General features: G+C 38.0%; 1 protein-coding gene and 1 pseudogene across 1 annotated transcript in view; one reads left to right on the top strand and one right to left on the bottom strand.

Annotated features, from left to right (window-relative positions):
* Window positions 1-16,721, top strand: part of Ctdspl2 (CTD small phosphatase like 2) — a 57,082-nt gene that overhangs the window by 9,704 nt on the left and 30,657 nt on the right. Inside the window, exons 2-5 of the mRNA XM_028766971.1 lie at window positions 2,410-2,619; window positions 10,686-10,824; window positions 11,896-12,045; window positions 13,648-13,860. Coding sequence (XP_028622804.1) covers window positions 2,434-2,619; window positions 10,686-10,824; window positions 11,896-12,045; window positions 13,648-13,860 — 688 coding nt within the window. The 5' untranslated portion in view covers window positions 2,410-2,433. The remainder of the gene's footprint in view (window positions 1-2,409; window positions 2,620-10,685; window positions 10,825-11,895; window positions 12,046-13,647; window positions 13,861-16,721) is intronic.
* On the bottom strand, window positions 7,846-8,310 carry LOC114620820 (annotated as a pseudogene).

Consider the following 16,721-nt stretch of genomic DNA (forward strand, 5'->3'; position numbering starts at 1 on the left):
TGTGTGTGTGTGTGTGTGTGTGTGTGTGTGTGTGTGTGTGTGTGTGTTGAGGGAGCATGGCACAGAATATGTGGAGGCCAGAGGACAACTTCATAGAATTATTTCTCTCCTTCCACTTATATGTGGGTTCTGAGGCTTGAACTCAGTCAGGTTGCCAGGCTTGTGTGGCAAATGCTTTTACCCACTGAGCTGTCTTGCCAACTCTTGGAGTATTTTACTGAATGCTGAATATTATGGATACAAAGTAAACACTGGTAGAGTCTATTTGGAAAATTGGATTTTGGGAGCTGTAAGTGAAGGTGTTTGGGTCAGTTTTGCTGCATCATTGTCTTAATTAAGTTTTCTTGTTGCTTTTGCTCAGAATCCTAGTTGGAATGTAGGAAAGTTTCTGCTTTCTGATCAGCTCTTGACTTTTGTTTATTCTCTCTGCCTCAGTGTAAGCACCTGTGTAAGCACCTGGTACATGCGATGCTGGTGGCAGTTCAGAGCATCTTCTATCCTTCCCTTCTGTTTAATGGTTTGGACTCTTTGTTTCCCACAATAGAGGTTGCTCCAGCACCACAGATCTATAGTGTGTGCTCATGCTAGCCCATGTTCATCCAATTTATTAATATTTTTAGGGACTGGAGAGATGGCTTAGTGGTCAAGAGCATTTGTTGCTCTTGCAAAGGACCTAAGTTTGGTTCCTAACACCCACAGGGTAGCTTATAATCATCCATAACTCCAGTTCTAGGGGATCCAAACTTCTCTTTTGACCTCAGGCACCAGGCATGCACATGATGTGTGTGTATGTGTGTGTGTGTGTGTGTGTATACACATATATATGTATATATATGCAAAAAACCTGTACAGATAAAAATAAATAAATCTAAAGGAAAAATTAAAATCCTAAATAATTTTATATATTTCCAATTTTTTAAAACATTTGAAATAAATTTATTGAAAAATTTGGAAAGATTAATTCTGATATCTGAATAAAACAATTTAAGATTTTTCTCACTTGTTTTTATGGCATAATTATTTCTTCATTTGTTCTACAGAAGAATCTATGTTTGTTTCCTGTCTCCTAAGAAGGGCTTATCTTTTCTTGTATTTGAGATTGATTAGTTACTTCAGAATACTTCAGAATTCTGTTGATTTTAAGAAAGTCTTAATTCTTTTGTTATTCACTTAAGTTTTCTATTGTTGTTAGTGTTGGGCTGGAGCAGTTTAATTATCAGCTTTCAGTAGGGGTGAAAAAACTCAGTTATAGCAGAATTGGTCATTTTTCTTTCTGGAATTGAATTACAGCTTCTTCTTTTTTTTTTGGAGACAGGGTTTCTCTGTATAGCCCTGGCTGTCCTGGAACTCACTCTGTAGACCAGGCTGGCCTTGAACTCAGAAATCTGCCTGCCTTTGCCTCCCAAGTGCTGGGATTAAAGGCATGCGCCACCACTGCCCGGCCAGATTTTGGATTTTTCTGTGTAGTTATTTTATGGGTTAACTTGGCTCACAATGTTAATTTACAATACTCTTTTCTTTTTTCTTTCTAAAAAAATTATTTTGAGTGTATGTTTTGTTTACATGTGTCTGAGCACCATATTTGTGCTAATACTTAGAGAGGTCTAAAGAGGCTGTCCGACCCCTTGGATGGAGGTACAGATGGTTGTGAGCCTCCATGTGAGTGATGGGAATCAAAACTGGGTTCTCTGCAAGAGCATTGAGTGTTCTTAACTCTGAGCCAGCTCTCTAGCCACCTTTATAATTTCTAAATATTCGTATTTGTGTATGTGTTACTGGAAGAACAACCTGGGACCTCTTAAATGATCTAGCAGAGATCCACATCTCAGCCCGTAAATCTAGTTTTATTTTGTGTGATAAGACTGAACTCTTTATCAAGATGTTCCAGCCTCTCTTTTTACTCTCACATGGTTATTGGTTTTTAGAATTTTGTTTATGAAATTCATTCATCCAGTGATGGGTTTTCTTCTTAAGGTCAAAAGGACAAAACTCTTCTCTACCTTGTTTACTATTGTCTCAGTGTTTACCTAGCTTGGGGTCCCAGATGTAATTAACTGCTCAATAAATATTTGTAGAGTAAATGAATGACTGTGATTTTGACATAGGTAGAGGTAGCACAGTTTTGGAAAGATTGTGCACTGTTTGGCATTACTTAATTTTCTCTTCTCTAGGAGGCAATATCTCACATGTTGTTGAAGTTATTTGGTAGCTAACATATATAAAATATAGTGCCTTTCACTTACAAATGTTAGTTTTTTATTTCAGTTCTCTTAGAGATCTGGGCTTTTTCTTCTAAAGAAATAGAAAATTTATTTCTATTTCTAGAAAATTTCTTTAGAAGAAAAAGATTTTTATTGTATAAGTTATTGGGCATATTGGACAATAACTTGTGTTATTTTTCTCCTCCAGGTTTACATGTGGCACCCATAAAAGATGAAGCTGAGAACACGGAAGACTTCTCAGCAGTCCAGTCCAATCCAAACACAGCGTACTGCCAGAGCAAAAAGGAAATACTCAGAGGTTGATGATAGCTTGCCTTCAGGAGGAGAAAAAACATCAAAGAATGAAACCGGCTTATTGTCTTCAATTAAAAAGTTCATTAAAGGAAGCACACCCAAGGTGATACTTTAACTTTACACCTATGTGAAACACATCATGCTTAGGTTGTTTTATCCAAGCATGTATAGATAAGAAGCTGATATTAATAGAGCCTATTTTAAAGGATAATACACATTTTGGCTTTATTTTCAGGAATATTACATGTGAGGTATTTAATAAAAGTCCAAGACAAACATACCATTGAACTAAATCATTTAGCTTTCTGTCATGGTGGTTGTTTTGTTTTTGTTTTTTGAGACAGGGTTTCTCCATGTGTCTTGGCTGTCCTGGAACTAGCTCTGTAGACCAAGCTGACCTTGAACTCTTAGATCCTTCTGCCTTTGCTTCTGAGTGTATTAGAATTAAAGGTGTGCACGTCCACCTCCCAGCAGTCATTTTGTGTTTTTGAGACACATTCTTGCTATACAGACCAGTCTGGCCAAGTTTTTGCTATATATCTCAGGCTAACTTCCAATTTACAGCAGTCCTCCTGGCTTAACTTCCTGAGAATTGGGATTACAGGTACATGCCATTGTACCAGTAGCCTTCTCTGTTTTTGAGCATAGTGATAATGGAAATCAAAAGAGGATTTTCTTCACTGTTTTGAGAAGAAAACATGTAGCTACTAGTGTAGTGTAGTGAGCAGTGGGCATAGCAACAATAGAATAATTACATGCAGCTGAAACAACATTAAAAGAGAGAATGACTTCTGAACAGGAGGTAGTATATGCTTTACATTGGTGTCCAGGATTGTCATAAATGACTTAGGAAATCAGTTATTCTTCTAACCCTCAGGGAAATTAGAATTAGTGCCAACTGCTTGGTCTTGGACTCTTTTTCACACTAGAGTGTACAAAGCAGAAGAGCAGTTTTAGAAGCTTTCATGTATTCTGTAAATGTGCATTGTTATTTATGATGTTGATTTTGTTGTGACCATTTGTGTGTTTTTGAGACAAATATTTTGAAAAATAGCAAAACAGTCATTTTTTTGTCTTATTCATAGTAATAGATAGGTTTGGTTATAGGTAATAAACCCCTTTTAATTTAATACTTTTGGGATTTTTATTTTATGTGTATGGATGCTTTGCCTGTGTGTTTGTATGTATATGCACTACAGTGTACCCGGGGAGGTAAGAAGAGTCTTTGGATCCCCTGGAACTGGAGGGTTTTTTTTTTTTTTTTGGTTTTTTTCGAGACAGGGTTTCTCTTTGTAGCCCTAGCTGTCCTGGAACTCACTCTGTAGACCAGGTTGGCCTCAAACTCAGAAATCCGCCTGCCTCTGCCTCCCAAGTGCTGGGATTAAAGGCATGCGCCACCACCGCCCGGCTGGAACTGGAGTTTTTAGTTACTATGTGGGTGCTAGGAATTGAACCGGCTCTTCTTTGGAAGACCATTCACTGTTATTAAACATAACTATCTCTTTGAAAGCTCCTTTCTTCAGTTATGATCATATTTTAGAATAAAGCTTTAGCATACGAGTACTAGCCCCCTTCTTCATTTTTATTTTTTGGAGATTTTTTTGAGTCAGGGTCTCAGTATGTAGCTCTGACTGCCTGGAACTCAGCCGTAGTATAAGCTGCACTGTACAGAGACCTTCCTGCCTCTGCGTCCTGAGCTCTGGGTCTTTTTTTATAACCTTGGCTGCTTACCTTGAATTCACAAGACATGATCCTCGTCATGCCTCTTGCGTGCTGGGACTAATGGTTTGTGCTATCACCCTGGACTCTCCTCCCCTGTTGTTCACCTGTAACAAAGAACATGAAATTCTCCATCTGTTTCAAACCCATATTTTGGCCCAAAGACTGAATACTTCTCTGATTTCAGAATTTTAAAACTGTTATCAAGAACACTGAGAAATCATTTTCATATAGCCTTTCTGCTTTTAGTATAGTGAAATTTCTAATACTATCTTTGAAGTGAAAGCTTCAATTTTGATATGGTATAATTTTAGTGAAATGTTGAAATATTTATATCACATTAAAACCATATTTATCAATCTCCTAATTATGATCTACAAAAAATATGAAAGAATTATTTTTATATTATATATACAAAATAAACCTCACTATAGATAAGACACACATTACTGAAGATTGAGTCCAGGGCATTTACCACTGAGTTATTCCCTCAGCCTCCCTTTCTCCTTTTTTTTTTTTTAAAAAAAAAAATGACAAGTTCTCATGCCATAGCCCGAGCTCATCTGATACTCAAAGCAATCCTCTTGCCTCAGCTTCCAGAGTGCTGTGATTATAAAGAGCTACCACACCCAGTTTTTAACTCTGAATATTATAATGGACTCTGATCTTTTTTTTTTTTTTGTCATTTTTAAAAGATGATCATAAAACTTTAAATTGATTTCCTGATGGGTTTATGTCTCTTAATCTAAAAAAAATTATTAGATCAATTCTGTTTGTTTTGTTTTGAAACAGACTCCAAAAGTTCTGGCTGGAGTGGAACTCTGTATAAGCCAGGCTAACGTTAAACTCAGAGAGATTCACCTGTTTCTGCCTCCCAAGTGTTGAGGTTAAAGGAATGCACCACCATGCCTGGCATTAGATAGTAAGATGGTAATCTTTAGCCCATGATACCATAATAAATATTTTGTTACATTTTATTTGTTTGTTAATTGTGTGCATATGTACATGTGTGGATGTATATGTGCTACAACACATGTGTGAAGGTCATAGGATAACTGTGGGGGTCAGTTCTCTCCTATCATGAGTCCCAGGGATCCAAGGCAGTTTGGCAGGTTAGCAGCAGGAACCTTTACCTGCTGAGGCATTTCACTGGCCCAGGAATAATAAGCAGATAGATAATCTCTTTTTTTTTCTTTCTGTAACAGAGTCTCATGTAGCTTAGTCTCACCCCAGCCTCTGTGTATCAGAGGAGGACTATGAGCTCCTGATTGTCCAGCCTCCACCTTTCAACTGCTGAGATTATCACTTGCCTTATGGGGTACTGGAGATCAAAGCCAGTCCTTGTTCATGCTAGATAAATACTGAGCTTAGGCCCCCAGCCCCTTGTTGGTGTTTTTGAGATAGTTATTTTAGCTTTATCTGACTTAGACTATACTTTGTAACCCAGGCTGGTCTTGAACTCATAAGCAGTCTTCTTGATTCAGTCTCCAGAAGTGTGGGATTACAGATATGACTTGCCACACTAAGCTTAGCTGATAAATTAGCAAATAGAGATGGAAAAGGTCTCCCTCCTCATCTCCAGCCGCCCATGGTTACTTCATGTTACAGAGACACCTCCCTTTGGATCCGTTTTTGTTTTGGTTGTGCTCTAAGTTCAGCTTCATTACAGAAGAGTTATTTATCTTTATGCCTATATTATACTTTCTTTTATACTGTTCTTTTTTTGTTTTCTTAAATTGAGGTCTTAATATATATCTTAGGCAGACCTCAAACAGACAGACTTTCTGCTTTAGCCTCTCAAGTGCTGGTGTTTATAGGCCTGTCTGCCAAGTCAGCCTTTCTGTTACTGTGTGTTCTGCATGGAATCTTGGTGGAAATATAAGTACTTGAACTTTGCTTTATTTCAAATTTATTTTATGATTATAGGGTTTTTTTTGTAATTTAATATAAGTTTTAGAATTAGTTTAGATTCTGCCACAGACTGCTATTATAGAAAACTTTGTGCATCATTCATTGAATGTGTGGCTCATTTATCGAGGATGGACATCTTAATATGGAGCTTATCAGTTCATGATGATGATAAATTTGAGCCAGGCACAGTGGTGAGTACTTGTAGTTCCACTGCTTGTAAGGCTGAGGTAGGAGGATGGCCTGGGGAACACAGTGAGACTTGTATGTTTTGAGGAAATAAAAGGTGAAGCATGGTGCTGCATTCTAATCTTATGTAACCTGGGCTATATATATAGCAAAGCCTTGTCTTGAAAAACAAGAACAGAAAAGACTAGGGTGTTGAAGGCAAGAATGGAAAACTAGCCTCAGATACATAACAAGACAGCCTGGGCTACATGAGCCGGTTGTCTTCATGAGGAAAAATAGAGAAGAGTCATGTATAGTGGGTGATGTGTACATTCCTGTAAGCCTTGATACAGGATGATTGTCACTAGTTCTAGATCCATCCTTGGCTCCAAAGTAAGTACCAGGCTAGCTGGAGCTCAATGGGAAAACTCTTGTCTCAAAAATTTCAAAACTAACCAACTAAACAACCGCAAAACTCTAAGCAGAATTAAAAAGTGCTCTGTTATTGAGTTACTCTAGCCCAGTGGAGTTAATCTTATTTTTTTCTGAATATATGGAAGTCTTGCTCTATTTTCACCAATTTTATTACTAAGTATTTGATGTCTTAAAATGCCTTTAACTTTATTTTTAGCATTTATATTTTGAGATAGGGTCTCACTGTGTAGCTCTGACTAGCCAGGAAATTGCTGTCTAGACTTGAGTGGTTTTGAACTCACAGAAATTTACCTGCTTCTGTGTTTTGAGTACTGGGAGTATATTTTTGAGATAGTGATGTAGTTACAGAACTCAAAATGTAGTTAGGGATAACCTTAAACTTCTGATCCTCTTGCCTCCAACTCCCAAGTCTGGGATTACAGGTGTGTGTTACTACTACGTCCAATGCTTTTTAATATTTTAAAACAAATATTTTATTCTTTATATGAATGTTTTGTCTGTATGTTTTTTTTGTACTACCTTCATGCAGTCCCTGCTAAATCTGATCCCCCTGGAACTGGAGTGACTGATGTTGTGAATCACCATGTACTTGGAATTGGATGCTGGGCCTCTGGAAGAGCAACCAGTGCTCTTAACCACTGAGCCGTCTGTCTAGTCCTTTGTTTTTTTTTTGTTTTTTTGTTTTTGTTGTTGTTGTTGTTGTTTTTTGTTTTTTGTTTTTTTGAGACAGGGTTTCTCTGTGTAGTTCTGGCTGTCCTGGAACTCACTCTGTAGACCAGGCTGGCCTCAAACTCAGAAATCCGCCTGCCTCTGCCTCCCAAGTGCTGGGATTAAAGGCGTGCGCCACCACCACCCGGCTGTCTAGTCCCTTATAATACAAATACTTTTATTTATTTATTTTTTTAATTTTTTTAACTGAGCAAAGCATGACAGGTACTGCAAGAAGAGTGGAACCATGGGACAGCTGTTCAGATGTGCAGAACCTGCCAGAAGCAGCTGCTGTACTGTCTCCTGGTGCGAACACACTGGAGGTGCCCTCCAGAGCCGGAGCACCTTTCTGAGGGATGAAACACTATAGGGAAGGAGTTAGGGAAGGAGTACGAGTAAGGGACAATTGGCATGATCCTCGAGACTCAGCCTTTAGGCGTTTTTGCAGTTGAATTTTGTCAGGAAGTGTGTGCCTTTCCAGGGCACACTGTAGATCTGGAAGAAGCAGAGTGCCTTCCTCATCAGGTGGGGGCTAGTCATAGAAAGGACAGTCAGACAAATTTGGCTGGGACTTGGTACATGTAGTTCGGCCAATCTCCACCTCCAAAAGATAGTTCACTCCAGCCACGAGCTGCTTTTGAGCTCTCACCACCTGTATGATGCGGCTGTGGTATACATCGTTGTTGCCCTTGTTGTACTCGCTCACGGCGAAGTCCAATGCTTGCTGCACGCCTTCCTCTTTGGCATCTGCCTCCTCTGGGGCTCCCAACATTCGCGGGCCTTGTTTGGGGGTCGCAGCCCAGGCCATGGCCAGGACCGCCAGCAGGAGCAGCAAGGAACGCAGAGGGCTGGCCATGGTTGGCTAGGGTAAAGGGATGGAGCTCCAACACTACCCTGCATTGGTGCAGAACAGAGGTGGCTCACATAGTCGGCCTTTATCCAATTGTGAGAGTTAGGAACCAGCCTACAAATACTTTTAAAAGCTCAACTGGGTAGTTGTTTGTTGCTAATACAAAATTTAGTTTATGGGGACTGGAAAGACAGCTGAGTAGTTGAGGGCACATCATTTACCTCCTGTGGGTTCTAAGGATTGAACTCTACCTGTCAGACTTAGTAGCAAGTACATTTACTCTCTGAGCTACCTTGCTAGCCTATGTTTTCTCTATCTTGATGCAAAAAGGAAATTACAATTGTTGCCATTTACAATACTAGATTTTGTCTTTAAAATAATATAAAAGGGCTGGAGAGATAGTTAACAGTTACAAGCACTTGCTGCTCTTGCAGAGGAACTAGGTTTGGCTTTTACCATCCACATGGCAACTCACAGCTGTCTTTAACTGTTGTTATTTGTTTTTTTATTTTGTTTTGTTTTGTTTTTGCCTGCATGGATACTAAGGCACACATGTCCAGACACACCTGTGATGTGCATGAAATAAAAGTAAATTTGAGGGATGGAGAGATGTCTCTGTGGTTAAGAGCATTTATTGCTCTTGCAGAATATCTAGGTTTGTTCCTAGTATCCACATAGTAACCCAAAACTCTATAGATCCAAGGGATCTGACACCCTCTCCTGGCCCCCATAGGCTCCTACATGTATATGATGCATTAAAACTCATGAAGGCCCACACACATTTATTTTATAAGTTAAAATATATATGGTCAGCCTTTAGGAAATTCATAGTGGTATATATTCTATTATATTTTGTATATGTGTGCTTATGTGGTGAGTGAGTACCACCAACCTACTCTCTACCCCTCTTTGTACCAGTGTTCAGTGGACAGCTTGCTGGAGTTAGTTTTCTCTTTCCATCATATGGACTGTGGGGTTGGACTCTTAAAACATCAGGATTGGTTTGTGTGCCTTTACCCACCGTGTCATCACACTCATCATACTGTTGTTTTGTTTTAACTTTCTGTGAATGTATGCACATGCCTGCATGTATATCTGTGCACCACTTGTGTACTTAGTGCCCATGGAAGTCAGAAGAAGGTCTCGGATCCCCTGGAACTGGGGTTGCAGAGGGTTGTGAGCTGTCATGTGGGTGCTGGGTATCAAACCTGGTCCTCTGGAAAAGCAGCCAGTTCTCTTAATCAATAAACTCCTAATTACTGGAGGTTTTAAAAGAGTTACTCATATTATTTTCGTTTATGTGTATGCCTGTGTGCATGTTTGTTATAGGTATGTGGCGTGCCTCCAGTGGATAGAGAAGGTGTCAGATCTTTCCTGAGTTTTTCAAGAGGTTATGAGCTGTCTGACATGGGTGCTGGGAACCATAATCAGGTTCTTTGGAAGAGCAGCATGTACTTTTAAAGTACCCAAAATAAGAAAAAAGTGAAGCAATGAGCAAAGGTAGATGAGAATATTGTATATATAAGTTAGGTATCATTTATAATTTGAAAAATCTAATCTTTATCCAATAACTTTAGTTTGTCTTACTAAACTAGAAACTATAATATAAAGCATTATCATGGTATTGTAGGAAATGACTTGTGCAGAAATTTTTACAGATGAGAAAAGTAAATCAAAGTAATGCTTGGAAGTATATTTTGTTTAATTTTATTTTTTTATGTATATGAGTGTTTTGTCTGTATATATGTATGTGTGCCTGGTTCCTGTGAAGGTCCAAAGAAGGTATTGAATCCCCTAGAAATGGAGTTATATATTATATGGCTGTGAGCCACCATGTGGGTGCTGGGAGTAGAAATGAGGTCCCCTGCAAGAGCAAAAGCTGCTCTTCACTACTGAGTCATCTCTCCAGCTCCCTTGGCAGTATATTTTTGACAGTCATACTTAAGGATAGTATAAACAGGCCATGTGGCCATACCTTAAGTAAGGCAATGGATAGAGTACTAGGTATGAATTTGAGTGTTGTGGGTTTGGCAATCTGAATTCTAGCAGATTCTGTGGGGCTTTCATTCTAGAGATCACAGAAATGAGCTTCATTGTTTAGAATAGTTTTTAAAATAAAGTTGGCTGAAAATCGAGAGCATATTGTAAAGTTCAGTTATTTCAGGAGCACAGGAAATTTAGGAGCCTTGAGAAATCTTGGGCTATCATAATCATGTAGAATAGCTATATCAACACTTTAAAAACATTGTCAATCATTCTTCAATGTTAATTGTAATTTGTTTCTTCAGTATATGAAAAACAGGAGAAAGTATGTATTATATTTCATATAATGAAAAGCAGAATAATTATGCTCAGTGAATTTTTTCTTATTATATCTTAAGGAAGAGAGAGAAAATCCTTCAAAACGGAGTAGAATTGAACGTGATATAGATAATAATTTAATCACATCAACACCAAGAACTGGAGAAAAGCCTGACAAACAGTTGTCTCGAGTAAGACGGAAAAGTCCAGTCAATGGAGGTTTGTTTATGTTTTGATGCTATCTGTCCTTTGACTGCAAGTAGAAGTCCCTCCTCACCTGTCATGGCCTTTGGGAGGATACTGAGAGGGGCCCCACCCCCTCACAGGAGAAGGGGATGGGAAAGGATTGTGGGAGGGAGTCACCGGAAGGAGGGGACCAGTGACGGGGATACATAGTGAATAAGTAAAAAAGGTAAAATTAAAAAAAAAATAAAATAAAAAAACCTGCTTTGAGGATGGGCATGGCAGGCTAGTGCCTGCATTCAAGAGCAGAGGACAGAGAGTTCGAGGCCAATCAGCAAATCAAAATCCTATCTCAAAAAAACAACGATAAAACATTTGGAGCTATTTTTGCCTTGTTTTTATAATCTGTTTTTGTGCTAAATATTAATTTTAAGTATCAAGTGAAATTAAAAATTATCTTCCTAAAATTTTTTTACTTTTATGAATTAAAATGAGCAAAGGTAGAATACCAGATTTACATTATTTACCATACAGTGTAAATGGACTGGGGCTAGGACTATGCCTCAGTGGTAGTATACCTCCTGCATAGCATGCTCAGTTTCCAACACCAAGAAAAGATAAATGGACCAATGTTATGACAGTTTAGTTGAAATTATATATACAGTTTTACTTGTGGATCAAATTATATTTATTTACTTGACATTCATTAGAGACAGATATCAGGAAAAGTTTGAAATAACCAATGTCCCAAAATGTAAGCAGCAGGAATCTTGTGTCTGTGTGTTGGAATGAGTAACCTGTTTGCTTGCTTACATGCATTTCCTTTAATTTCTGTTCTGTGCTGATTTGAAACCTCTCCAGCTATTTAATTTTAGATGTAGACCAATGTTGAAAACCTCAGTGAATGTTAATATTTATAAACATTGTAAATACATTAAAATCGTTTGATGTATAAGAAATTGGCCCCAGGATTCCTTTGCTAAGCATTCATGAGCATTAAGTTTACATGAAATACTTTGAGAGGAAAGAATTTTTAAAATGGTTTATAGCACACACCTGAAATGCAGTGTTTTCTAGACATGACTTTTTTTCCTCTTTCTTTCTTAGAAGCTGGTAGTTACGACATGACAAATCAACATATAAAACAAAATGGAAAATTAGAAGATAATCCTTGCTCAGGTAGTCCTCCAAGGACTACATTGTTGGGGACCATATTTTCGCCTGTCTTCAACTTTTTTTCACCAGCAAATAAAAATGGTAAGTAAAGTTAAACATTAACTACAATTACAGTTTTTCTAGTTTTTAAAGATCTTTTTGAGCTGGACATAGTAGCACATATTTTGTCAGAGAGGAGACACAGGCAAGCATTAAAAAGACACACCTGACTGAGCATGTAACACTTGAATTTGGAAGCTCAATACCATTGAGTTAGTAAAATAAAAGAAGGGTAGTCTTTGAAGATTTTATCGTGAAAGAAAAACCCAAAGAAGTCACATAGCTCAAAGGAATTGTTTGTATCTCTGAAAAGCATATCCCTATGTCTAAGAATAAGAAAGGTCTGGTAGTAAGAGATTGAAGAGAGCCATGAAAACTGAGAGGCTGTTGACTGAGCTGGGGTCAGAAGTGCAGGTAGAGGTAGGAAATTCCCACAGAAACATCAGAAAGACAGTACAGATGTTGGCAAAGCATTACACTTTACTACATGGCAAACGAGGAGCTGTGTGTTAGACTTACGTAATTAAGAGTATGTTGTCAATAGTACATGTTAGATTGAAGCAAAGAACCACATAGTCAAACAACATTAAGCTCAAAAGTAGAAGTGTTGTTGCTTTATTCTTTGTTTTGCCTATTAGTAAGAAATCAGTTAGCTGATAGAAGTGGAGATAGGCGAATATTAGAGTTGGAAGAATAAAAATGTTGGGGGTTGGGTATCAGGTAAAGACATACTCTTTTATGAGAGGGTTTAATATTAAAGCACCAGAGGAAGAGGAGTAGTGTATAAGGAAATTGAAAGTACTGGAAGTTGATTTTACTTTTATTTAAAATTATACTTGAAGAAAGAAAATAGTATTTCATAATGGGAGAATAATTGGGTAAGTCTTTATTCTGTGTTACTTAAATGGAGTCTTACTGAGAAATTAATCATGTCTTAAAAATTAGTATTATGTCTTTTAAAAATGATTTAACCTTGAGTCTTTTAGTAAAAAGATTCTGGTGGTTAGGAAACCATTTAGCCTGTTCTTGGATAACATTTCTCTGGTTGAAAATTGTAGTTGTCATTATGGCTGGTAGGCTTAGTGTATTTGAACTGGAAGATGGAGAGCTATTTTTTGGTGATGATGTTTATCAAATGACTCACACATAGTACTTTAATGGAAAGTTCTGACTTTCCATTGTAGTTATTTGACTTAGGAGGTGTTTGCAAACTATTTGAAAACTTAACAAAACTTTGTTCATAATTATTATGTAGCTAGACCTGGTGATACAGACCCATCTGTAATCCCAAGCTACTGGGGAGCCTCAGGCAGGAGGATTGAATGAATTTTCCATCCCTGACTGAACTACTTAGTGATACCTTACCTTAAAAGTTGAGTGGAGACTGAGGGTACAGCTCAGTGGTAGAGGGCTTGCCTAGTATGTGTGAATCTCTAGGTTCAATGCCTACTACTGAAAGACAAAAAATCCTTATTCCCCATTGTTTGCTGAGTTTTTTTGATAGATAATTTCAAACAATGGTACCCTCAGTTTAGCTTTTATATGAGTAATCTTAAAAATAAATAAATCATAATGTTGTTTACATTTAGCTTTTTTAATATTTGTTGCTTTGATGATTCATGATTTGTCGATACACGATTCCAGGAACATCAGGCTCAGATTCCCCAGGACAGGCTGTGGAAGCTGAGGAGATAGTGAAACAACTTGACATGGAACAGGTGGATGAAATCACTACCAGCACTACGTCAGCCAATGGAGCAGCTTACTCAAATCAAGCAGTTCAAGTGAGGCCATCGCTAAATAATGGGTTAGAAGAAGCAGAAGAAACAGTTACCCGAGATATCCCGCCCCTTACAGGTGAAGAAAGTACTCCCTTAACACATCTATCTTACGAATGCTTATAAAAACACAATATTTAATATTTTTTAAATGATTAGATTGAATGCTTATGTTTTTCTTACTTGAAGTTAAAAAGAAGACCGAACAAGATTTGTCCCTGAATCCTGTCATCATATGCCTTAGGTCTTTAAGACTAAAGTGGCAGTAGAGAGAGAGAGTCTCATACCTTTAGATTAGTGTGATTCCTAAGTGGAGACCCCCTTGCCCAGAAGAGATTCTTCTACTATCCCAAGCTTTGCAGCTTAATCATAGGTCTTTACAAAGCTCTAACTTAACGTTCCTGCAGTAGTTGACATTGAAATGTGGACACAAGATCTGAATTTATTACTTCTAAGTACTGTGGTACATGATCATAAAAAGTACAAGATTTGATTGTATTTGGCAGTTTTTATTACATAGCTCCAGCATTCTCCTATGTAGGTCAAGCTGGCTTCAAACTCAAGAGATGCACTTGCCTTTGCCTCCTGAGTGCTGGAATTAAAGGCATGTGCTACCATGTCTTTCTGTGTTCAGAAGTTTTAAAAGAACTATAGGACTGAGGACTTGGCTTGTTAGTGGAGGGCCTTATTAGCTTTGATGCCATAGATTCCATCCCCATTACTAAGTATCAAATAAAATAGGTATAATTATGAAATTTCTGTAAAGTATAACCTAGTACTCGTATTAAATAAAAAAAACAACAGAAAAATAGAGGAAAAATATGCTTTAAATTAATCAACTAAAACTAACATGCCCCAAACTTTTATTAAGATTATTGAGATTATTAAGGTTTTTTTTGGTTTGGTTTGGTTTTTTTTTTTTTTTGTTTTTGTTTTTTTAAAGGCAGGGTTTCTCTTTATAGCCTGGACTGTCCTGGAACTCACTCTGTAGACCAGGCTGGCCTCGAACTCAGAAATCCACCTGCCTCTGCCTCCCAAGTGCTGGGATTAAAGGCGTGTGCCACCACTACCGGCAAGATTATTAAGATTTTATTTTTATTTTTTTGGTTTTTCGAGACAGGGTTTCTCTGTGTAGCCCTGGCTGTCCTGGAACTCACTCTGTAGACCAGGCTGGCCTCGAACTCAGAAATCCACCTGCCTCTGCCTCCCAAGTGCTGGGATTAGAGGTGTGCGCCACTACTACCCGGCAAGATTATTTTTTATTATTGAGATTAACAAGCGAATCAATAATATTGGGAACAGAAGCAAGGTTAGGAGGTAGAACAAGTGGATACCTGTGAATTTCAAGCCAGCCTGTTCTACATGGCCAGCTTCATGCCAGCCAGGGCTACATAGAGACACCCTGTTTCAAAAAAGTAAAAATTGAGGATAGTTGGTTCTTTATGGTAATACTTGAGAATGACTTGCTTGTGGCCTTTTTTTTTTTTTTTTTAAATGCTGGTTACTTTTTTTCCTTCTATTTTTTTGATATATTTTTGTTTGTTTGTTGTTCTTTTGTTTTGTTTTGATGTTACATCTTTGAGACAGGGTCTCTTTTTGTAGTGCTGACTGTTCTGGAACTGTCTGTATAGACCAGGCTGGCCTCTAACTCTGAGATAATACTTTTCCTTGTTGTCTCTTGGGTTCTGGAATCAAAAGCATGTACTATCATGCCTAGCCTAAGGCTAGGGTTAAACATAAAATCCTCTTGCCTCAGCTTCCTGGGGCTTGTGACTACAACTCCCAGCTACAGTGGTTTTTATGATGGGAATATTTGACACAGATGATTAAGATAGGCTCCTTGACTATGAACTTTCTATGATCGAATTAAAGAGCCAAATATACAGAAAAATTATGATAGTGTAGTGGCAAATGCACATTGTGGGTATTCTGGACTGTTATGAAAAGACTGACAGAAGGTGACATTCATCTCTTACAGGAGGCTGAGGCAGAGGCAGATGAATCTCCATTATGGGTTCAAGGTCAGCTTGATCTACATAGTGAGTTCCAGGACCACAGAGACTTTGTTTCAAAATCAAAATCAATAAAGTACATAAATAAGCAGATAAGTCAGTAGTGTTAATAAAAAGGTAATTGGAAATGATAAAAATACTGTCTTTTATTACTAATTTTAAAGTTTTTTTTCGGGGGGGGGGCCTGCTATTTGAAGACATGGTTTCTCTGTGTAGCCCTGATATCCTGGAACTTGCTCTGTAAACCAGGCTGGCCTCAAACTTACAGAAATCTGCCTGCCTCTGTTTCCGAATTGGCAGGACTTGAGTCTGAGGAATTAAAGTCCATCCTGGGTAACACAGTTACATTCCCCATCTCAAAAATAAACAACTAAAAGTAGATAAACAGCTGGGCTTGATGACATACCCACAGTCCTAGCACTTAGCAGTTTGTTTTATTTAGACATTACTTGTTTACCTTGCAAGCACCTTTGCCCTCTTTAGAGTAAGCTAAAGTTACCATTTTAGAAAATTCTCATTTTAATATATCTGTCAACTGATGTGGGCTTCGCTCAAATAGAATCATGGGACACAGAATATAGAATTGCTTCTGAATTATTTTGAAGTGGCAAAGTTTTCAAAAGCAGTGATTTCTACATACACTTCATAAACCATTTTCATTTTTTTAAAATTTTGTTTTATGTGTATTTGTGTTTCACTTGCATGTTTGTCTTTGCACTATGTAGTTACTAGTTTCTGCAAAGGCCAGAAGAGGGCTTCAAACCCCCTGGAGCTGGAGTTATAGACAATTATAAACCAATGAGCTGAAAACTGACTCTAGGTCCTTTGTAAGAGAGCAGCAAGTAACTGCTGAGCCGTCTCTCTAGCTTCCAAGCCAGCCTGCCTGCCTGCCTGCCTGCCTGCCTGCCTTCCTTCCTTCCTTCCTTCC

This window comes from Grammomys surdaster, unplaced genomic scaffold (assembly GCF_004785775.1).
Source record: "Grammomys surdaster isolate TR1022 unplaced genomic scaffold, NIH_TR_1.0 170, whole genome shotgun sequence".
Taxonomy (NCBI): Eukaryota; Metazoa; Chordata; class Mammalia; order Rodentia; family Muridae; genus Grammomys; species Grammomys surdaster.